The 25052-nt window shown below is 39.5% G+C and overlaps 1 protein-coding gene across 2 annotated transcripts in view; it reads right to left on the reverse strand.

The window, feature by feature from the left end:
• Positions 1-6091: 6091 nt before the first annotated feature.
• Positions 6092-25052, reverse strand: part of LOC143852944 (N-acetyltransferase) — a 45010-nt gene continuing 26049 nt past the window's right edge. For both annotated transcript variants that reach the window (XM_077362615.1, XM_077362614.1), the window contains exons 7-13: positions 24816-24926; positions 23626-23968; positions 22953-23464; positions 14306-14415; positions 8568-8626; positions 8293-8480; positions 6092-6392 (exon numbers count right to left, since the gene is read on the reverse strand). In XM_077362615.1, coding sequence (XP_077218730.1) covers positions 6204-6392; positions 8293-8480; positions 8568-8626; positions 14306-14415; positions 22953-23464; positions 23626-23968; positions 24816-24926 — 1512 coding nt within the window. In that variant the 3' untranslated portion in view covers positions 6092-6203. The remainder of the gene's footprint in view (positions 6393-8292; positions 8481-8567; positions 8627-14305; positions 14416-22952; positions 23465-23625; positions 23969-24815; positions 24927-25052) is intronic.

Below are 25052 nucleotides of genomic sequence, written 5' to 3' on the forward strand. Positions count from 1 at the left end.
GAATGTTATCCGCACTACAATATTTTGATGATCACACTCCTCACTTTATTAAAGTACGGTGTGGCCCGCACTATAAGATTATCCAAACCGTCCATTGTGCACTGTGGAGACTATTTCAATGTTGAAAATGAAAAACACATATACAGAACTTCTTCAGATGGAACCCAAATTCGGGTTTCGGGTCGGGTCGGGTTGCCCGACAGCCCAACCCGACCTGACCCGACCCGACCTGATTTCCAATTCGGGTTGATTTTTTCAAACCCAACCCAACCCAATTTACGAAAAAGCTTATCCCGACCCAACCCAAATTCGAGTTGAACCCGAGCCGTGTGGGAACATCCAAGTAACAATGATGGTTTCAAATTATATATAGTGCTAATGTCCTCACTACCATATTTTTTAATGGCACTACTCACCATATTTTGATGATCGCACTCCTCACTTTATTAAAATGTACGGTATGGCCCCTACCATAGGATGATCCAAACCGTCCATTAGATGGGCCATTGCCTACATAGGTTGTGCCCCAAAAATAATTTTCATAGGTTGATTCGAACCCTCCGATCTATAGCGGTATAGGTTGATCCAAACCGTCCATGAGATGGAACACAATATCAATTGGTTGTGCCCGTAAAATTATTTTCATAGGTTGATCATAACCCTCCAATCGATATAGGCTGATCCTAGCCTTCCAATCGATAGAGGTTTCCATAATTGTTGTTCCTCTTCAGGTGCCTTGAATCCGTCAATATTTTGCAAGTATCCTGTATGAGTAATATAAAGTAGTTTTTTCGTCATTGTCATATCTCTTTACCTCTTCTTGGTAGTTTTTTTCGTAATTGTCATAGACAGTTACCATGGGTCGGTACTTTTCGTATGTAGATTACGATTTTACCCTCAAATAATTCCTCATAGAGATAGATGTTAGATATCAGCAAAGGGGTTAATGGTAAAAGAGTAATGCTTATGTGTAAATCTCACAGAAAAAGAAAAGAAATTCCTTTCGTATGTAGATTACGATTTTACCCTCAAATAATTTCTCATAGAGATAGATGTTAGATATCAGCAAAGGGGTTAATGGTAAAAGAGTAATGCTGATGTGTAAATCTCACAGAAAAAGAAAAGAAATTCCTTTTTTCTCTAGCTATATAGTAGTAGATAGATAGTGTATATATATATATATATATATATATATATATATATATATATATATATATATATGAGAAAACGGTTTCTACACACAAGTGTAGATAAGTTATCTACACACTAGCTTAAAATACAGTGGAGGGCATCTTGTTTGGGTGATTCAAACCATTCATTTGATTGACCCTCACATAGATAGGGTGTCCACAAAAAATCAGCTTCATAGGATCATTCCAACCCTACGATTTGTGGAGGTAAAATGTACGTGTAGAAACCTTCACAAATTTGTCCATTTTTTGCCTCCACGGCTCGAAGGGTTAGGATGATCCTATGGAGTTGATTTTTTGTGGACACCCTATCTATGTGAGGACCAATCAAATGAATGGTTTGGATCACCCAAACAATATGCCCTCCACTGTATTTTAAGCTCGTGTGTAGATAACTTATCTACACTTGTGTGTAAAAACCGTTCTCTCATATATATATCAAGCCTAAATTCACACCACGGTGATAATCTAGATTATATTCTTTTACATTAAATATTTGTTTTATTACCCGTTTTGACATTCTCTTCTCGGTTCAGATTAGGGTTGGTACAAAATATTATGTATTTGAAGCATGACAATAATAGAAATAAAAGGATTGGGAGTTAAAAGAAAATGTTAGGCTATGTTCGTTTACGATTTTGAGAATTGATTTTTAGCCCAATACCTGCTTCAAGTCTTAAACCCATGTTTGTTTTGGATTTTGGGAATTGATTTTGAGTCCAAAACTAATTATTGCACGGAAAATTGCTCCATGCCCTGTTCCCTTCGGATTTTGAGAACTGATTTTTTAGTCCAAAACTGAATATTGCACTGAAAATTGCTTCAGTCCCTATTCCCTTCAGATTTTGAGAATTGATTTTGAGTCCAAAACTGATTATTGCACTGAAAATTACAGACAGTCTTCTTTCTTTTTTTCCCTTGGATTTTGGTGACATCGACTGTTATGTTGTTACAGATACGGAATTAGGGTTTTCTATTGGGCCTTATTTGGATTGCAAGAAACACACTTATGAAGGAAAAAATTACCTCTGGAAATATCTTTCCATAATTTAAAGAGAAACAATATGGTAATGGTCAATTTAGATGGATATCATTATAATTTGAAGGGCTATTAAAAAGAATCATTATAATTTGAAGGTCTCTCTGAATAAAAATTGAATATTGTTTGTTCAAGCTACTTTTTTAGTCGGTAAAAAAAGTAGCAAATTTTAAAAATATTTTTCCCTTTCCAAACTTTTCCAAAAAATTATTGAAATTCAAACCGGGGCTTTTCCATAATTTAAAGAGAAACAATATGGTAATGGTCAATTTAGATGGATATCATTATAATTTGAAGGGCTATTAAAAAGAATCATTATAATTTGAAGGTCTCTCTGAATAAAAATTGAATATTGTTTGTTCAAGCTACTTTTTTAGTCGGTAAAAAAAGTAGCAAATTTTAAAAATATTTTTCCCTTTCCAAACTTTTCCAAAAAATTATTGAAATTCAAACCCGGGCTTTGAGTATGTTGAATCTCTCTCTCTCTCTCTCTCTCTCTCTCTATATATATATATATATATATATGAGAAAAGTGTAGCTACACATACGTGTAGCTAACTTAGCTACACCGACGGCTTAAAATACAGTGGGCCCCACATTGTTTGGGTAATGCAAACCATTCATTTGATGGGGCCTCACATAGATAGGGTGTGCCAAAAAAATCAGCTCTATAGGATCATCCCAACCCTACGATTATATATATATATATATATATATATATAGTGTGTATGTATTTCCCTTTTGTTCTATCGCAAATGAAGGGGAAGTCTTCGTAATGTTTATTCTTCTTTTTAGATATATATAAAACCATTCATTTGATTGGCCCTCACATAGATAGGGTGTCCACAAAAAATCAGCTCCAAAGGATCATCCTGACCCTACAATTTGTGGAGGTAAAATGGACGTGTATAAACCTTCACAAATTTGTCCATTTTTTGCCTCCACGGTTTGAAGGGTTAGGATGATCCTATGGAGCTGATTTTTTGTGGACAACCTATCTATGTGAGGGCCAATCAAATGAATAGTTTGGATCACCCAAACAATATACCCTCCATTGTATTTTAAGCTAGTGTGTAGATAACTTATCTACACTTGTGTGTAGAAACCGTTCTCTCTCTCTCTCTCTCTCTCTATATATATATATATATATATATATATATATATATATATATATATAGAGAGAGAGAGAGAGAGAGAGAGAGAGAGGAAACTGTTGGTGAGCTTAAGCGCACCAAACCTATGGTGCGCTTAAGCTCCCCAATTACATGGCTCCCCAATCACATGTGGTGATCCAAACCATTCATTTGCAAGGCCTTATGATAGATAGGGGGTGTACCAAAAATCAGCTCCATAGGATCATCCTAACCCCTCCATTTGTTGAGGAAGTCTGTCCATTTTTGTCCTCCACAAATGGAGGGGTTAGGATGATCCTATGGAGCTGATTTTTGGTACACCCTCTATCTATGTAAGGGACTTTAAAATGAATGCTTTGGATCATCCTAACAAAATGGGCCCCCATGTGATTGGGTGCTTAAGCTCACCATAAGTTTGGTGAGCTTAAGCACACCAACAGTTTCCTCATATATATATATGAGAGAACATTTCCTACACACTTGTGTAGGTAAGTTAATGGACTAATTTGTGAAGGTTTAAAGACATCCATTTTACCTCCACAAATCATAGGGTTGGGATGATCCTATGGATCTGATTTTTTGTAGACACCGTATCCATGTGAGGGCCTTTAAAATGGATGGCTTGGATCACCCAAACAATGTGGGCCCCCTCTATATTTTAAGCTAGTGTGTAGAGAACTCTCTACACATATGTGTAGGAACCGTTTTCTCATATATATATATATATAGAAAGAACATTTCCTACACACTTGTGTAGGTAAGTTACCCACACACTACCTTAAAATACAGTGGAGGCCCACATTGTTTGGGTGATCCAAACAATTCATTTGAATGGTCCTCACATAGATAGGGCGTCCACAAAAAATCAGATCCATAGGATCATCCCAACCCTACGATTTGTGGAGGTAAAATGGACGTGTATAAACCTTCACAAATTAGTCCATTTTTTGCCTCCATAGTTTGAATGGTTAGGATGATCCTATGGATCTGATTTTTTATGTACACCCTATCTATGTGAGGACCATTCAAATGAATTGTTTGGATCACCCAAACAATGTGGGCCCCCACTGTATTTTAAGGTAGTGTGTAGGTAACTTACCTACACAAGTGTGTAGGAAATGTTCTCTCATATATATATATATATATAACTTTTTGTCATTAGTCAATCAATCTTTCTTTTTTTCTTATCCTCTCTTTTGCTCCTTAATGGCCAAACGATTGGATCTTTCATAACCATCCAATTTCTCTCCTGGGATCCCTGGGGAAGAGGATCAAGTTGGCCCTTGCAAACAGTTTGATGCACTATTTCCCTTCAACCCTTTGAGCGAAATGTGGCAAAAGAAAAATCCATAGACAGACCCCATCGTCTCCACCCCGTATCCCTAACTATGCACAGCTACAATCCTAACCCTGGAGCGTCCTATGGCTTCCCGCATCCTTAGGGGGCGCTCGGACGAAGAACCGGCAAATCGAGTATGGAATTATAGCACGGGTGGGGCATACGATTGAGCTTGCCAACTATTAAACAACTTATTAGAAACACAAGACAGCCAATAAAAAATGTCACGAAATCCCCTGCCCTTCGAGGATGTCCTCGGCGTCGAGGAGCATGTACTACGGTGTATGTGCGACTCATTCGGATCAGCAATACTACTAGAAAATACAGTTTCAATATTGCCCATAAGTAATCCTTTGTATAAACGTTGGGGCGGGCGGACACTAAGATGGAATAGTCCCGCATACCATTTATCTTACACACACACAAGGTGTTTTCAATTGAATAAATGCATTTTTCCAAAATTTCCCAAACAATTCCGAAACATGTCTGGGAATTTTTTAAATATTTGCCTCATTGAATTCTTCTTGAATCAAAACATTGTAATTATGGATATGACTAATAATCGATTTGCTTGATTATCGCATCATGAAGTCAAATTACATAGAAATCTCACCAAGAGCCTTTCATCCATTGTGACACTGCTCACATTTTAAGCACTTTCTCCCGTTTGTAAAGAGCACTTGTAAGGAATACATGTTGCAAACTGGTAAAGCACGGTTCATCATATGGTTAGTGAAAATTTGCAAAAACTAGCACATTACGAACCAGAACAAGGTATGTGGTTCAATGCTAATTTTCACGTTCTTATTTACAATTCCTATACATATTTTTTAGTTCCTACCTTTGATTCTCAACTTCTTGCATATTCCTCTATATATTAGGATTTGCCGTAAACGGAAGAAGCCCATCACAAAGGTTCTAATTGGTTGCACGTAGTTTCCTAGGGTAGTGTTGAATTAGAACTGAAGTAGTCAACATGTGCAATAGCGGCGAAGTAGTCTCCTCGTAAAGTAGTGGTAAGCAGTTTTGGTTGTCAACTAAAGTAGTTGGATGACGTGCCACAGCAAAACCAACCAAAACACCTAGTAAAGCTCAGAAATTGTACAACCGAATAGACCCTAGGGAACTAGGCTCATATGTTGCAAACAGTGAACCACTGACCAGAAGTAAGCAAGCCAATGAACCATATAACATAAAACATGGCCGGGTTTCGGTAGGTAATTTCGGACTGAGTCTGCAACTTCGTGGCTGTGACACAAGGCACCTTCCAACCGAGCTAATTCAAGCTGTGAAGGCATGGCCCATTTTGTAATTTTTTCACTTGCATCTCTTTTGATCAAATTTACTCTTCTACAATAACTTAAAACATGCCTTTTATAGGAGAAGAAAATCTAGAAACATTGCTTTTTATAACTTAAAAACGAATTACATGTATGTATAGAAAGTATAAGCACATATATACATGTATGGGCAAGTTTCTTACAGTGAGTAGAGCATGTCACTCACAAAGATTCTGCGAACTGAGCAGCATCCAAATCAAGCTCTTGTCTCATAACACAATTCATGATCCAGTCGCTGGTGTAAGTACACACCCCTTTCTTTGCCGCTGCCAATGCCTCCTCCATGTCTTCTTCACATGCTATAAAGATTGTTTTCGATGGCTTTTGCACTTCATCCAACCCATGAAGAAGCTGAAAGTATGAAAATTAATCTGGTGTGTCTATGCATGGAGTTTAAAATACAAGGCAACACTTTGAGACCATTTCATTTGCACCAGTCACCATTGTAAGCATTCATATACTTCCAATAATCAATATTGAGCCTCATGTGGGTAGGGATTGGGTAGTCAGCAACAAAATTCACAGCACCTATGTTACATGCATGAGTATGGATACAAGTGTCGGAATTTGACAAGGTTATTGATTGTCGGATTCAGCTAACCTCAAAAAAAGGATTCATGGATTCGGCTAATTTTATTTCTTTTATAATATAGATGGTTATACATTGGAAAATTTTGAAGCATTCATGTTCTATGTTATCCAAGGTCATAACAGAAAACATGACCTTGGATAGGATAGAATGGAAGCAAAAGATCTGCGTAGAAGAAGCCAACTAGAGCCAGGATTAGAGCCGGGTAGATTCCTTTGACCTTTTTCATGAAATTTTTCTAAAGGACTCATTTAGCCCACCCCAACTAGTCTGGGGCAAAGGCTTTGTTGAGTTGAGTTAAGTGTAATGTTCTATTTTCATATTAAAAAATTATTATTAGTATTATAATGGCAAATTTGTTGCAGTGTTTATAAAAAACAGATTAAAGAGATCTAGAAGTTTATAAAATAAACAGATTAAAGAGATCTAGAAGTGTCGCAGTGAATCGTAAAGTATTGGTGTCCAATAATCAATATTGACTTTTGAGTAGGGATTGTGCAATCAGTAACAAAATTCCCAACACCTATGTTGCATGAGTACGGATGCGAGAGTCGTAATCCGATATGGGTATTGAGTGTCAGATTTGGCTAACCAAAAAAACAAAGGTTTGTGGATTCGGCTAATTTTAATTCTTTTAGAAGATAATATGGTTATATATTGGAAATTTTTGGTAGATTAAGTATATGTAATGTTCTATTTTCATATAAAAAAAACTTACTATTAGGATAGATAACATGTTACAATTGTAAATTTGTTGGGAGTATTTAGAAAAAAACAGAGATCTAGAGGTGTCAGTGAATCCTAAAGTATTGGAATCCGACAAATGTCCAACATGGGTAATTCTCCGGGTCAGAAGTAGTCATGTACCATAGCCCAACACTGATATCTTAAACATCAATCTATTCCATGGTTAGATTTGGCAATAATCATTAGTCACTTAAATGCTACACAAATTCAAAACCACGATACTGTAATTTTGTTGTCGAAATAGACTCGACAACAGAGTCAAGTGGCATCAGCCACTCTTTTTTTCTCTTAAAGGTGGAGAACACTGAGAAGAAAGAAACAAAAGGGAAGGGAGCCCTTTTGTAATAACTGAAATTCAGTTGCAGGAATAACCCTGGATTCAAGAGTGCCACAAAGAATCAAAGGGAGTAGAGCACCAAAGGTAGAAAGATTCATCCATCTATAGCTTAAAGCGAAAACCCCGCTGCAATTTATCATGGAACTATAGAATAAATGTGAAAAAAAAGTCAAGGCAAATTCTTTTAGCAAAAAAGAACTTGCCCAGTTGGGAACTCTTTTAGGCCATGAAAAATCATTGGGATTATTTCTTCAGAAAACAAACAAACATTATTCATAAAATGCTGGAGGTTACAAAGAGACCAAAAAAAGATAAGTTCATAAAAGCTGAGAAGTACATTCATAGTTATCAAATGATCAAATATATTTTAACCACTTGGGAAAAAAGGCGCAAGCGCATCATACCAGCATGACTTTCTATGTAAATACGCATATATGTATATGAACTTTTCTAAATATGCAAATGTGGTTATTGTTGTGTGTATATGATTTTCTATTGCAATAAACATAACCAATTCCAATGACGGTAGATATGATTTGATCTAAATCCCACACCTTATTTAAATGATGTTCACTTACATTTCCACCTGCAGACTTGACAATGGCCATCAGGATATCAACAGGAGGCTGGACATGTGGACCAAGACAGAAATCATATCCTTTGAGTAAAGCATGAGGCCTTGCTTTTGCCCTAAGTACTGCATCTTTCAATTCCGATCTGTATTTCAATACATAATCTTCATCCTTTAAAATGAATGGCAACTCACCTATAAAAAGGAAAAAAGAAACAATTCAGAACAGGATTATCAAATGACTTTATTTAATACCAGATACTAAATGGCACTTCAACTGACCCACAAATCTGCTCTCCCTGAAACTGGTCTTTAACCAATTGGATGAGATTACCCAAGCTCTGCATCATAGGTAATAAATCACACATTAAGATGACTAATAAAAAATACATGTACATTTGCATAAATAGAACCATGTAAAAGTGTGCACACTAACATGGAAGAATTCCCATCCATCTGTTGGAACCCTAAGGCTATCCCTAAACCCTAACCTCATTCTCATTCAACCCAAAACCCTAACCCCTATACCTACCCAATTTAAAACCCTAGACCATCCCTCACCAATTGAAAACGTTAAACACCAACCCATCCCTCATCAATTCAAAATCCGAAATCCGAAATCCTAACCGTAACCCTCACCAATTAGAAACCCTAACTACATCCCTCACAAATTTGATTCCATGAATCCTATACTTATCCACACCCCAATCAAAACCCACCCTCCCTCCCTCCCTATCTGAAACTCTAACCCTATCCCTCCTGAATTTGAAACCCTAGTCCTCGTCTTTCTTCTTGAAACCGAGGGTTCCTTTTCTTGTTCTCTGCTCTTTTTTTTATTGGGTAACAGAAAACCCATGGATGCTCAATGTTTGTTGCACTCTAGAGTCCTCCAGTTGATCTACTCTTTCGGAGTTAAATTAAGAAGTAAGATGTGCCATGAAGCTGTCTTCAAGAAAACTGGACAGTGGTATTGCTGCACCTAAGCTGTGAACTGTTGTGCCATTGTCTGAAGCCTAGTGTGCCTGTGTAGCAACCACGGTTTGCGGGAAGACTGTTGTGTCTTAGTGTGGATGTTGTGGTCTCTTAGTGGGCTGCTGTGCCTCTGTCTAGACTGTCATCCCTTCATGTGGGTTGTTGTTGTTTGTACGGACTGTTCTACTCTTGTATGGACTAAAGCCCCGGTACATGGATTGCTGCGCTGCAGGGTGCACACTGCACAATGCTATCCTTCTAAAGGTTGATGTAATCTTGCTGTCCTATTGTTTTATGAGTGAGTTTCAGATTATTAGTACTCCGGTTACTACTATCATTGTGAATCTCCATGATGAGTGAGAATAAGCTCAATCTTTCAAAAACTATGGAGATGCAAGGAGTACAATTTATTTCAGTTAAGCTAGATGGCCCAATTATCTGATCAAGCAATAAAGGTAGCCCTGAGTGCAAGGGGTACACTGCAATTTGTAACTGAAGGCAGACCTAGTGTATCTGATAGTAAAATCAAGAAATGGCTCAAAGAGAGTTAGCAGATCATGACTTGGCTTTGGAATAATATCAAAACACAAGCTAGCACGAATGTGATGGTGGTTAGAGAGTTCTTAATCGAACTATTTACTATCATTTGATGGGAAGCCTCATTTACTTTGCCATTATACATCCTGACCTTGCTCACGCGGCACATATAGTGAGCCAGTTTATACTGAATCCTTTTCGCTCACATCATACTGCAGTACGCTGCATCTTTCGGCATGTTCAGGGTATTACAAATTGGGACTTTTTCCTCCCCACTCCATATTCATTAGATTTGGTTGCCTAAGCTAAATTGGTAATGTTAAGGGGAGAGGATGTTCTAATTCCTACTGATTTTGTACTGGATGATGTATGTTTCTGGGTACTGCCATCTTTTTGGAAACACAATAGACAAGACACCACTTGAAAATCGACTGTAGAAGCTGCATAGAGTTCATTGTCATCCACATGCAGTGAGATTATATAGATATGTGCCTTCTTGCTGAATTTTTTTTTCTAATACTACACCACTTTGCTCGATCCAACTAATACCAATGCCAATCAAAATGATATCTGCCCACCCAACATCAATAACGGCACACTCAGTTTTGTCATTTCTTGAAATATATGGGCTGTGGTGGTAATATTTTGATTATTTTCCCTCTGTAGGCTGTCCTACCCTTTTTGATATTAAAAAACTGAAGAATGTTGGCTGCATTCTCTTCCGCAGGCCTCTCACACCCACAATGATGGTATTTCCTTCCGTAATGTTTGGTTCCATTTGCTTATGACACCAAACCAATGGAAGTTTTGATAAGTCTTGAGATTAGCTAAAGCCAACACCACCATCTCCATTGTGAAAGAGTTTCTGATCGAAGCCAACTAGGGACTGAAAGTTGTTGCCGATGGTGGCAGCTGGGATGCCGGTAAGTGTGAGTATTGCAGGACACCATCTCTTTCTCCACTGCTCTTCATTAAGGGGCTTTCAAACTCAGGCCATTGTATGCAACTCCATACTCTTCAAGTCTATTATTTCTCACTGTTATTTCCTCTTGAAAAAAGCCATAAGATGTTCATGTTTCTGAACGTTTCTTTCATTTCTACCGTGTGTTACAAGAAGTTGTCTTATATGCTAATCAATGCTGGTAATCAACATGAACCAAGCCATTTACAACATTTTCCTAAACTTATCAGACCTTGTGTTACCGACTTACTGGAAGTTGTCCCACACCTCCGTTCTATAATTCTATATTTCTATTAACCTAGCTTAAGTCACAAGTATCATTCTCAGGAATTTTTCGGCAAAGGAAAATTTTGGGATATATTAAATTTGTTTTATATTTCGGGTTTGTATAGGGAAGAAGACAAAAAAATTATTTAAAAACATAAATTAAGAAAAAATAAAAAAATAAAAAATCACATTAAAATCATTTTCAAAAAAAAAAAATCTCGTAAAAATACTGTAAAAATATCATGATATTATCGCAATATTATCGTAAAGGGCAGCCCAGTGCACGAGGCTCCCGCCATTGCGGGGTCTGGGGAGGGCTAGATGTACGCAGCCTTACCCTGCTTTGCAGAGAGGCTGTTTCCATGACAAGAACCCATGACCACCGTGTCACAATGGAGCAACCTTACCGTTGCCCCAAGGCTCGCCCTCTATCGCAGTATTATCGTGGTAAATGAAAATATCGCTATATTTTTAAATTCTGGATATTTTATCGTTTTATCGAAATTTTGCAATAAAATCGCTATATTTTGAAAATATTGGAGATATTTGAGACAGAGAACCTAGCCACAACCAAAATTTGCATGGGTTATATGCCTAAAACTGGGTATCAAGTTATCAACGACCTGTTTCCCTTCTCTTTTCCTTCTTTCTATATCTTGCCAGTTGTTTCTCAATTTCTTGACCATTCTGGCTTTAGAAAATCAAACTCCAGCAAGAATTTAACTCTAATAAAAATAAAGGGAATAAACTCTACGAAAATTAATATAATATACCCAAAAGCTATGATTTGGCCGACACTTCGAATTTATTACCGGCACGCATGTCGTGTCGTGTCCGACACGACACCCGTGTCCACACGTGTTTACACGCCTTTAAACACTTTTAAATGTACTGCTAGAAGTGTCAATAACTTTACATGCATGTACGTGTATGATTGTGCTACTATTCCTATATTTTTAGGGGTTGACGTGTCATATACCCCCGTATCCGTGTCAAAACTCGGCACACTAATCTGCGTCCACAAATCATGATTACATATATGTAAGCCCAAGGGTGCAACCCACCCATATTTTGATGATCAACAAACCCAAATTGATGGTAGATTACTAATGGTTGCTCTAGTGTTGTGATCAAGACAGGAATAATTGAAGTCATCACTAGAAGCAAAGAGAAGAAGGGCTCAACTTGGAGCTAGTCAAGCCTTGGTGGTCATCCTACAAACATTGAAGACCCAAGGAAACCACATGCACAAAAGCAAGATAGAAGACTCCTCCAAGTGAACATCTCATGCAAGTGCCTAGAAGACAAAGACTCAAGAAGACTCAAGGTTCACATAGTGTATAATAGAGTCCTCTTGGCATTAGTCATTTGCATGGATTTATATTTTCAAAACCCTTTAAAATGTATTTTGACAAACTTATAAAAGTATTTGAAAACATAGGACAAAAGCCCAAAGACCTTAGCCCATTGCCCCATGGTTTTAAATTGTAAAACTAAATTTCAAAGCAGGGCCGGTCAACCGGGGTCCCACGGTCGACCACAGAAGGGTTGCTGGAATTCCAACAAATACCTTTCAAAAGCGGGTCGGTCGACTGCGGATATGCTCCTGGATTTATTGGAGCAATTCAGAAAGGTCTTGGCGGTCGACCGCACCTGGCTAGGTCGACCGCGAATAGGTTTTGAATGAAAAAAATAAAACAAACAGGAAGCCCTCGGAGGACGACCGCGGCGGTTCGAAATTCAAAATAAAAAATGAGCGCCCGATAACGGCGGGCGACCGCCGTAGCTTAGTCGACCGCCCCGGTCTGGCAAAAGAGCCGTTGGGGCTTGCGCAGTTTACTTTTTCTTGGTCAAATATTTACAGTATTGCCCCCAAACGGTCATAAAAGCACTTGGGCTATTTAAACCTCATTCAAGACCCTTCCAAAGAACCTTTTAAACAATCATTTTGCAAACCCTAGAGCTTATACTCTCAAAATCAAAAGGATTCTTCTTCAACCTCTTGAAAGCATTTAACCTTGCATTTACTCCTAGTCAAGAGGACTCCATAGGACTTTGCAATCATTTGGAGTTGTCAGCTTGAGAGATTTGTATTTGCCTATTTAGAGGATTGTGAGCTTGATCTTTCCTTTTCTTTCTTGTATTTGCAAAGAGGAGTTGAACCCTTTGAGGCGGTGTGCGAAGAGGGTTGATTCCTTGGAGGCGGTGTTTGCAAAGAGGGTTAATTCCTTAGAGGCGGTGTTTGCAAAGAGGGTTTGTTCCCCTGGAGGCGGATTTTGTTGTAAAGGCCCGGAGATTCGGCGTGCGGAATCTCAATATAGTGAAGGAAAATCCCAAGGAAAAGACCAAGTACTTGGGTAGTGGAGTAGGTTCGTTTGTGACCGAACCACTATAAAAATCTCCGTGTGGTCTCTTTACTCTTCTCCTCCTCTCCTTGGTGTTTGATAATTTCTTTCCTTAACTTGAAATTTTATCTTGAACAAGGGTAAGCATAATCTGGGTTTAAATCTCACACTCCTTGTAGTTATTTAGAAGAAATTTTTAAATAACCCAATTCACCCCCCTCTTGGGTTGCCCTTTGGGATTTCAATGTACTTCTATTTTAGCCGTGTCCCCGTTTCTAAATTTTAGGAGTTTGTCGTGTCAGACACTCCGTGTTCGTGTCGACACGTGACACTCGTGTCCGTGTCCACAAATCATAGCCCAAAAGAATTATAAAATAACAGTGACAAAAAATAAGCTAAAGAAGTCCAGAAAAAATTTGTAGAAACCTATGATTTGTGGACACGGACACGAGTGTCGAACACGGCAAACTCCCAAAATTTAGAAATGGGGAGACGGCTAAAATAGAAAGTACATATAATCATGATTTGTACACATAGATTTGTGTGCCGGATTTCAATAAGGATATGAGGCATCTGTCATGGAATCCCCTAAAAATCTAGAAATAGTGGCACACTCATACACGCACATACATACAAAGTTACTGACACTTCTAGCAGTACATTTAGAAGTGGCTAAAGGAGTGTCGACACGTGTGGACACGAATAAATTCAAAGTGTCCACCAAATCATAGTTAGAAACAGATTAGCATGTAACCAGAACTTTAAAAGCACATGAATAAATAGCTGGAAACATATAACTGAAGGTAATAATTTGACAAAATTGAGTGTTAAATGAATTGAAAGGAAAATTGGGTATAACTAATTTAGTCTACTTGTAGCTATAGTTTAAGCAATATATCCCTCCACACTATAGTTCAAATAATTCAAATAAGACTAACCCAGAACACAAAGCAGTGCAGAAGTTCATTGTTCTTCTTGCTATTCCCGTGACAACATGTGTGCATACACTTCCATCCAAGGTAACAACACCACCAAGCTCTTCAACTATCTGCAATATCAACATCAAATCCAAGTTAAATATATCTTCAAAAAACTAGAACTAGATGAACCACAAACTGAAACCACAACATATTGTCTAAACATTTTGATAGAATATCCAGTGAACATTATAGAAAGTATCCAAGATCGGAAGTATATGAATAAAAATAAAGGAAATATATTTCTCAACCTCAATTCATGGATGTTAATGCATTGCAGGAGGTGCAACTCCAGTGTCATATAGAAAGAAGTATTTCTCAGAGGATATTTGATGTAGAAAATCACGCAAATATCAAAGGGTCAAGTTGACCAGTCCAGATCCAACAATTTGAGTTAAAAGGTAGGCAAACTGGTGGCATAGACTAATTGATCCAGGATTACACATTAACATACAACTTGTGATGCATTATTACATGGAACTCGAATACCACGGCCCCACAAAGCCACACATCAGATTCTCTGTAAAAATTAACCTCCCTGAGGTAAGCATAGATTAACATTTTACACTTAAACAATATATTGCCAGAGTGAGACAAATCATTGCAGAAGCACAAAATCCTACAAAACATAAGTAACACAAAGGAAACTAGATGTTTGGGAAGACTACAGTCGAGCATTATGCACCTCGTTGAAGTTATAAACACAACTTTATGTCACAGGGCTTTTCTGTTACTTGGCTACCCATGTCAACTAAATTTCATTTAGTGTTTGCTACCACTATTTTTCAAGGAACTAAACAGCTGCTTGCATAGCCAATAATCTGGTGTTTCATGAGCAGATAAAGCACATTGCAGTAGATTGTAACTTCATTTAGAAAAAGGTTACTCGCAAGCAAATACTTACTTCATGTGATATGCGAGACTGTGAGGTCTAAAGATAGTAGACAGATATTTCAACAAAGTCACTCGGTCGAAATAGGTCTACACATTTTGTTCAAAGATGGGTGTTAGAACTTAGAAGTGTGTAATATGCATAAGGGCAATTTAGTCTTTGTACCCTCTCGCTTTATATAAATATATAAGTGAGGGGGAGTTCTCTCTAACTCACTAATTCTCTCCATTCTCTTCTTCTCAACATCATATCAGAGCCCTAGGGTTTTTGGTGCCCTAGGGACCACCATTGGAAGCCTCCCCTTGCTTCCTTCTTCTTCACGCCTCCACCTCTCGCTCCACCACACCGTAAGCTCCACCCTTCCTCCACAACCAGCGTCGTACGCTCCATCTTCCTCCATCAGAGCCATACGTCCCACCCTCATCTTCCTCTCCTTCACCACCACGCCACCAACATTGTTCTCCTTCACTCACGCCACTACCTCTAAACCCTAAATCCAGGCTAAACCCTACACTCTCACGCTGTAAATCCTACGCAAAACTCCCTACACCACTCCACGACTCCACACCTTCACTCTCTATTATTGTCAATCCAAACCTACTTCAAACCCTAATCTAAAAGGACACTCGCTTTTTTTCCTTCTTTCTCACTCGGGGTTTAATCCCCTTCTCTTCAATGGCCTAAATCTTTTTAGTACCTTTTTTATTCCTTCTCACGGCTCCGGTCTCCTTGATTGTTTCTCCTCCTTGGTCGGCGTACTATGTCTCTTCTCCGGAGCCACGGTGCCTGCCACGTGTTTGATGAAATGTCCGAGTGAGATGTTGTGCCTCCGATTTCTCTCCTAGCCTCTATTCTCCTCCTGACTAGTGATCATATGTCTCGTTCTGCTATGTCTCTTCATCGGCGACGCTGTATCATGACCGGACTCACCGTGTGATTCTCAGTTTTTTGTTGGCTCTTCTGTTGTTGTTGTGGTTGCGAATATTCTTCTCTCTTTGTCTTCATGGTGCCTCCGGTCAGTGTGGATCCCTTTCTCGGCACGACCCATGAGGTCCGTGCAACTCCACCTTCAGCATCACCTTCATCTCGCTATTCTCATTCTGTGGAGGGTTCATTCCCCCAGATGACTTCCGTCGCTCTCGATGGGTCCACTTCATCCATCCCCGAGATCTTTTCTCGTGCATCGTACTGTATGCAAAGACATAGGTCTCGTGACCCTTCTCTTGAAGATTCTATTCCTGTCATTTACGTTGGTGGTGACCGTCCTGGCCGTGGCGATCCTAGTTTTGCCCGTGGTCAAGATCGTCGAGGCCGTGATCATGACCGTGATTATGGGGGGGTTGCTAGTGGGCGTGGGCTCCCTCTCAGCACTAATTGTCAAGTAGCGGACCATACTGTGGGTACGTGCTATGCCTTACATCAGGAGCTCCATCCGGTCTGTTCTAATCAAATCACCTGTGTTCGCCTTCCTGGTGCCTCTACTTCCTCCTCCTCCGGCCCAGACACTACAACCACCAATAGCAGTTGTTGAACCAGTAGCTCTAGATCGAGAGCCGGATGCACCAGTAGTCAAGGCCTAGCCAGTTTACCATCACTAGAATGGATTACATGTAGCACTGAGGGAAATTCCCTGCTGTGATCGAGGAGGATTACAGTGACGCGACTGGAATTCAGATCATGAATATTCCAAGTCGGTGTCTGCCTGGGTCTTCATGTACAGAATGAAAACTTCATTCTCGATTCTACGAGAATTTTTATGAAAGCGTTTCATTTGCTTCTCTTCCATGACTATGTCCACGTCTCCAGGGTCGACTATGATGAGTTTTTACGCTTGCATGCACACAGTTTGTCACCTGTTGCGCCTTCTGCCAAGCCTGATAGTTCACCTACTTCACTTCTTACTACCTCTGGCTATTGTATTATTGATTCTGGGGCCTTTAACCATATCACAGGCAACCCTACTTCCCTTAGTTCATTTAAACCCCTTCATCTAGTCTCTACTGTTACTCTGGCCGATGGGACCACTGCACCCATATCTAGTATTGGTACTATTTCCCATCACTCCGGTCTTACTTTATCTTCGGTAATTTGTATTCCTAAGTCGCCCTTTAATTTACTTTCTGCTAGCCAACTTACTAAGAGTCTTAACTGTTCTATCTCTTTCTTCCCCTCTCAATGTGTTTTTTCAGGATCTTTCAAATAGGAAGATAATTGCTTCAGGTCGTGCGGTGAATGGTCTCTATGACCTTGACTGTAACCCTCCTCGAGCTGTGTTGCATAGTTCTGTTGATGCTATCAATGGCATCGCCGTCTAGGCCATCCCTCTATTTAGTGACTCCAGCAGTCCTCAGTTCTTTCTGGCCCTCTTCAGTCCTTTCAGTGTGAGTCCTGTGAGCTTGGGAAACACCATTGTATGCCCTTCCCGTCCAGGATGGTAGATCTCCTTTTTCGGTCTTACATCCTCACCACGATTCCTTTCCTCTTACTCCAGGGGTCTTTGGTTGTGTTTGTTTTGTTCGCAACCTTACTCCAGGTCTGGATAAATTAGACCCTCGGCGGAACACTGTGTCTTTCTGGGCTATTCTTGTACCAATAAAGGTTATATGTGTTACAATCCTGGGCTTCGCCGGCTCTTTGTTTCAGCCGATGTCACCTTCTTTGAGTCCGTCTCTTTTTTTACTGCTCCTGCTAGTCCCATTGTCTCTGCCCCTTAGGTTCGCCTTCCTCTTCATGTACTCCCTGACCATGTTGAGTCCCCTTCCTCTCCATTGCCGGTGACTTCGGCTCCTACTCTTGCTTCTGATATTCATGTAGACTCCTCTATTCCTTCCTGTACTCGTTCTTGTTCTACTGCCCATCCTATTTCTCATTTTGTTACCTATGATAATCTCACTCCTATTTTTCGTAGTTTGTCACTTCCTTGTCTTCTGTTTCCTTGTTGCAGTCTGTGGCAGAGGCCCTTGCTCATCTTGGCTTGCGTGCTGCTATGGACCTTGAGATGGATGCCCTTACGACCAATTAGACTTGGGATTTGGTCTCTCTTCCTTCAGGTGCTCAGCCTGTAGGGTGTCGATGGGTTTTCTCCATCAAATATTTGCCAGAGATGATAGTTGAGCACCTCAAGGTGCGCTTAGTTGCAAAGGGGTATACGCAGACCTTTGGAATCGACTATACTGAGACTTTCTCTCCTGTCACCAAAATTCCATCCTTTCAAGTGTTGCTCTCATTGGATGTTAATCATGGTTGGCCTCTCTATCAGCTCGATGTGAAAAACGCCTTTCTTCATGGTGACCTCAATGAGGAGGTATACATGGAGCAACCTCCTGGGTATGTTGCTCAGGGGGAGAGGCACTCCTGAATTTGTCGCTTGCGAAAATCTCTCTATGGCCTAAAACAATCTTCTAAAGCATGGTTTGGGAGATTCAGTGATAGTGTCATGCGGTTTGGCATGAAACAATATGCCGTTGATCATTCTATCTTTAGTCATCGATCTGTTACTGGGTGTGTTCTTCTTATAGTATACATTGATGATATTATCATTACTGTCAGTGACTCAGTTGGTATTCAGAAGTTGAAGTCCTTCTTGCAGAAAGAGTTTTCCACCAATGATCTGGGTCGCCTGAGATATTTTCTTGGGATTGAGGTAGCTATTCCAGCAGAGGCCTTTCCCTCTCACAGAGAAGGTTTGTATTGGACTTACTAGATGAAACAGGTTCTCTTGGGGTGAAACTGGTTGCTGTGCACATGGGTCCAAATGTGAAAATTCATCCAAAGGAAGGAGATTTGTTAAAAGACCCTGGCAGGTACAAGAGGTTGCTTGGAAAGCTCATATATCTCAGAGTTATTCGTCCATATATCTCTTTTGTTGTAGGGGTAGTCAGCCAGTATATGAGCTCTCCACATACCTCTCACTGGGCAGCAGTGCGTCAAATTATCATGTATTTGAAAGGTGCTCCAGGGAGAGGCTTATTGTTCAAGAAGCATGGCCATGATAGGATAAAAGGGTTCACTGATGAAGATTGGACAGGATCCTCAGTTGACAGATCTACTACAAGATATTGTACCTTCGTAGGAGGTAACTTGGTGTCATAGCCAAGAAACAAGATGTCATAGCTAAATCCAGTGCCAAAACCGAATACAAGGCCATGGCTCACACGAGTGGAGAACTCATCTGGCCACGCTCCCTTCTGTCAAAGATTGGTCTCACCCCCTCCTCTCCTTCTTCGTTGTATTGTGACAATAAGGCCACCATTCACATTGCTACAAATCCGGTTTTTCATGAGCGGACTAAACACATTGAGGTGGATTGTCATTTCATTCGGTCAGAGAATCCAAAAGGGGGAGATACACATAATTTTTACTAGATCAGCGGATCAGTTGGCTAATATGTTTACCAAGCCATTAAGTAAGGCTAAGCTGAGTGACATTTGTAACAGGCTAGGAATGTATGATATATACATTCCAGCTTGAGAGGGAGTGTTAAAAGTGTGTAATATGCCTAAGTGCAATTTAGTCTTTGTACCCTCTCTCTTTATATAAATACATAAGTGAGGCGGAGTTCCCTCCAACTCACTAATTCTCTCCATTATCTTCTTGTCGACAATGGGCATGGATGATATCGACGCTCTGGTGTGTTAAGAATGTGTTCAAAGTGCGTTGTAATGAGACCTGTCGTTGATGAGTGGCATGCTTGTAATTTGTAAGCCCAAGGGTTCCCATGGGTCTAATCATTCACCTTACCTCTTGTTTTGATGCTAGCAAACACAAATTGATTAGCATTTATGGACTAATGTGTTGCTTTGAGGTGTTGTGTTATATACAGGAATTTCATGTCATAATCGCCATTACACAACTCATCTCAACACATGGCTTGTGGATCTACACACATGATGATCAAGAGCTTGCACTCATAGTGAAGACATCACCATTTGGAGGATGTTCAAAGTTAAGACGCTCAAGTTCAAGATCCCACAAGTTCCCTATCAAGTGTCAAGAAGGAGCTTGGAGTTGAACATGTTATGGTGACACCTCATGTACCATTCAACATGTATTGAAGATTGAAGAAGGTCACAAGAGCTAAAACGAGGTCAAGATGTTCACTCAAGCCGAAGTAGTCCAAGGAAGTGCAAAGGAGCCGATACATTCCAAGAATACTCAATGTTATCATTTTTAGAATGTATTTAGAGTCCTCTTGATATTTTGTAAAATGCACTTTCAATAGGTTTTCAAATGGTTTTCATACTTAAGTTTTTATATCTTTGAAAACCATACACATACTCAAAAATATGTTTGAAAACCTAGGACTAAAACCCAAAGACCATGGCCCAAAGCCCCTGAATTTTAAATGTTAAAAAGGAATTTCAAACAGGGTCGGTCGACCGGGGTATACCGGGCTACTGCGGAAGGATGGCTGGAATTCTAGCATCGTCCGAACAAAGGCAGGCCGGTCGACCTGGGTAAGCCGGACGACCGCGGAAATAGTTTTGTGGAATCAGAACCATTCCGTCATGGGTTGGTCGACCGAGATGGTTTTTGAGTTTAGATTTTGAGCGGACATGGGGCCGGTCGACCGCAACGGTAAGAAATTTGAAAATAAAAACGGGCACCCGATAGGGGCAAGCGACCGCTGTGTTTCGGTAGACTGCGACGGTCGGGAAAAGTAGCCGTTGGAGCTTTCGCAGGTTGACTTTTTCAACCTAGTTTTTTACAGTTTTACCCCAAATGGTCATATTTTCAAATACACTATATATATATATATATATACATATATATATATATATACATATATATATATATATATATATATACACACAATCAAAACCCATCTAAACAAGCTTTTGAACATTTTGAAAAGATCAAATCCCATCTTTAACCTTCAAATCAAAAGCTAAAACCTCTTTGAGCTTGTATTTCCACATTCTATCAAGAGGCACTCCATAGGGCTTCCATTTGCTTATTTTCTTGGAGTGATTGTGAGCTTACAAAGTTGTAATCCGCCTATTAAGAGGCATTGAGAGTTTTTCATTGTTGTTCTTCATTGTTGAGGGTCTTCTCTTCAGCTCGTTAAGAATTGTGAAGACATTGTGAGGGTCTCCTCTTCGGCTCGTTAAGAATTGTGAAGACATTGTAAGGGTCTCCTCTTCGGCTCGTTAAGAAAAGTGAAGACATTGTGAGGGGTCTCTGATTCGGCCCGTTAAGAAAGGTGAATCATGTAAGAGGGTGTGTCCCCTCGCAAGGCTTCGTGCCAAAAGGGTTTGTCCCCTTTGGAGATGGAGAAGGTGGTTGTAAAGCTTCGAGATTAGGCTTGAAATCTCATTTTTAGTGGAGTACCCAAGAAGCTAAACTTAGAAGAGTGGAGTAGGTCTTGTGATAGACCGAACCACTATAAAAATCTTGTGTTCCTTGTGGATGGCTCTTCTTCTCCTTCCCTTGCACGTGTGGTGATTGGTAAACTCTAACCCTAACTTGTATTTATATACTTAATTGAACAAGGGTTAGTAAATGTGCTTGATTAGTTTGTCTAAACCCTAGATTTCACTAGCATGCCTATTTGAACAAGGGTTAGACTAATTAGTGCTTAATTAAGTGGATTAACTTTTAATCTTCCACCTAATCAAGCCTAAAAATTTTAATTGACCAATTCACCCCCCTCTTGGGTTGTCACACTTGGATTTCATAATTGTTATTTCTAGAGATAATATAGAACAACATGGAGAGAGTCATGGGGTTTAACTTTCAGACTACAAATCCCCTGATTCTCTTCATGCTCTTCTTGCTCTTCTTTTTTTTATTTTTACCTACACTCTAACCCTTTCTTCTCCTCTCCTTTCTTTCCTATGCCTAGCATGTTTAGGCTCTGTTTAGGTGTTCCTTGGGTCGGAAAACTCTCGGAAAAGACGTGGTGAGAAGAATTAGAAAAGGAAAAGAAAATAAAAAACTGAGAAAAAAGCATTTTATTAAAAGGAAAAGAAAAAGAAAGATAAAGAGGGGTGGCTAGCGGGGGAGGGTGGTGGCTGAAGCAGGAGAGGGAGCGAGGTGTCGCTGCTGCTTCCTTCGCTGTGCCACCAGATTCTTTCGAGGAGACTCCAGGACCTTCGTGTAAGCGTTGGACTCATGACAGAGGTTTGAGAGAAGAAAACGAAACTGGTGAGAGAGAGAGATGTGAGCAAAGAAATCGGCTTACCGCCGATTTCCTTTTTGTTTTCTGCTTCTGTGAGAAGAAAAAGAAATAGAAGAAATTAGGTGACCACTTCAGCCAACAGGGAAAACACAACAGCTGACACGTGGAGATAGAAAATGCCACAGATGGTATCTTAACATGCGGTCAAATGAAATTTGACTGAAAATCACCTACTTTCTGTGTTAGTTTAAGACATAGTCACAAATATCTTCGATATTTTTTAAAACATCGCAACCCAAGACAAATATCTGCGACTATGGTTTGAGCTTCCTTCATTTATCATAACAATTATAAACACTAGAGAATGTCCCCTCCCAAGATAAATGTAGTATTGAAGTTGTTTTCACCCCTTATAGGAGCTTAGAATACTCTTGGAAAGCTTTACATCTACAAACACGGCAAAATCTTATGCATTTATCTAGTATCAAAATAGAAAACTGAAGAGGTCACATATTGAAACTTAAGAAAATAAAACCAGTTATTCCTGACAAATTATCTTACAATTGCTCATAAAATAAACAATTTCAAGGATTTACCTTCCTAAGGGATGCTTTCTTAATGTCATCAGCAATATTCATTAACATGATCACAGGATGTGCTCTTTCTAAGGGTGGATCCTCACTAATGTGATCTTCAGTTGATGTGATATGAAGAGGTCTATTTCCTTCAGCATGAACTGTGAAACAACTAGTCTGTAGAGAAACTTTAGGAGTTATTTTCACCAAAGATATGTCCCCAGAATAATCCAAGGAGCGGCCACCAAAATCAGCTTCATTTTTACAATCATTTTCATGAACAAGATCCCAACTAGGCTCCAGGTGACAGTCAATATGATGACCACCCTTGACTTTCTTTGACTTTAATGAGTATAAAGAGGCCTCCCAAACTCTCTTCTTTTCCCCTTGTCCATAACAGGAACAGTGTTTTACATCAGCATTGCATCCATTTTCGGCTATCCCTAAATCACTGGCAACATTGTTACAATCCACACCATTCAACGGAACCAAGTCTGTGCGACCCTTTATTTTATCACTTATAGGAAAGGACCCTGCCAAAAGCAGATGAGATTGTAAACAGATGGTAGAAATACGCCAAGATTTATTTGAAAAATGAAAGCATGTGAATCTAAAGTATCAGTATCATGATAGTAGAGGGTTATTTAGACAGACGTGAAAAAACCAGCATGGAAAATCACAAGACTTTACCTACCATAAACTTTTTGTTCACCCATTGAACATCCGTCATTCAATAAATCTTTGGATTGATGATTTTTTAATTGGTCAGTGATTAGATTCACTGCATTATCATCCTTAGAAAGATCAATCTCTGGGCAAACAAAGCATTCAGATGAAGGTGGCTTCGCACGAGGGTCTAACGGGAAGCATGATTTTGCCTGTTTTGGGGAGATAGCTGGAATCGAAAACTCCTTAGCAAGATGAGAAACCATAAGAGTGGAACCACCAGGAAAGCACAATGCCCTACGGATATCCGCTTTGATTGGAAGCCTGCCAGCTCTACCTTTGGTGTCCACCTCTGCTATTGATATAAAACCCTGCATCAAATCCATTATAACAATTTTAAGAGGGCGATGATATTGTCACCCCCCCTAAATTACGCATTCGCTCCCCTTTTGGCTTGATTTGACGTCAAAAAGCATTAATAAGGGGGGCGAATGCGTACGCAGGGGGGGTGACAATATCATCGCCCTTTTAAGATAGAAAGTATCCATTATAACAATTTTAGGAGGGAGATGATTTTTTCACACCCCACCCCCCTGTAGGATTATTCGGGCCCCTTTTAATGATAATTGTGGCAGACTTTAACGCTTTTTGACGTCAAATCACGTTAAAAGGCGCATAATCCTACAGGGGGGTGAAAAAATCATTTCCCCTTTAAGATAGAAAGTTGCCAAGGCAACCTGATTTTACAAAAAAAGTACTTTGGGCTTAAAAATGACAAAAATATCTCAAATATTCTCAAAGTGTCTCAACTTTAGCACCATGGATTTTCAAGGATAACCCAGATGCCTACCCAAAAACAGAAATGGAAGATTAAATTACAGTATGACAGGTTGACTCAAAACAGGAAACCTGTATTTCACAAAAGCCAGGTATCAGAGTCTGCCGTTCAGGTAACCTAACCATCTGGGAAAATAACCCTTTCAGAAGATGGATAAAAAATGAAAAAAAAAAAAGGAAAAAAGAAAAACCTATTCGGATCCTGAACTAATGTTTATCTTGTGTGAAAATATTGATTGTGTAATTTTGGTGCAGAAAATGTGGGGATACTTTCTCACAGAATTAGAGAAAGCAACTACTACTTTTGGATTGTGTAGTTTTGCTTTACTGATTTCCCATATAGGTCCACTGCCATCTTATGTCAAGCTCCATTCAAGATACCTGCTTAAGCCAAAATCCTTCAGATTCCTGATCTCCCCAGCAGAATATTGTTGAAACACCAACATTGTGAAGTCTCTTTCTCAACTCCATATACAAGAGATGACCAATCCCCTGAAATTTTCTAAGGTTCCATTAGTAGACTTGATAGAAAATGTAGAATGTGGTAGGATTTGTTTACACATGAGACATGACATTAGACAAAATAAATGAATATATGAATGGTGGCTGGATTTGTTT

This window comes from Tasmannia lanceolata, unplaced genomic scaffold (assembly GCF_043159265.1).
Source record: "Tasmannia lanceolata isolate RefF3 unplaced genomic scaffold, GAP_Taslan_0.1 ptg000019l, whole genome shotgun sequence".
NCBI classification, from domain to species: domain Eukaryota; kingdom Viridiplantae; phylum Streptophyta; class Magnoliopsida; order Canellales; family Winteraceae; genus Tasmannia; species Tasmannia lanceolata.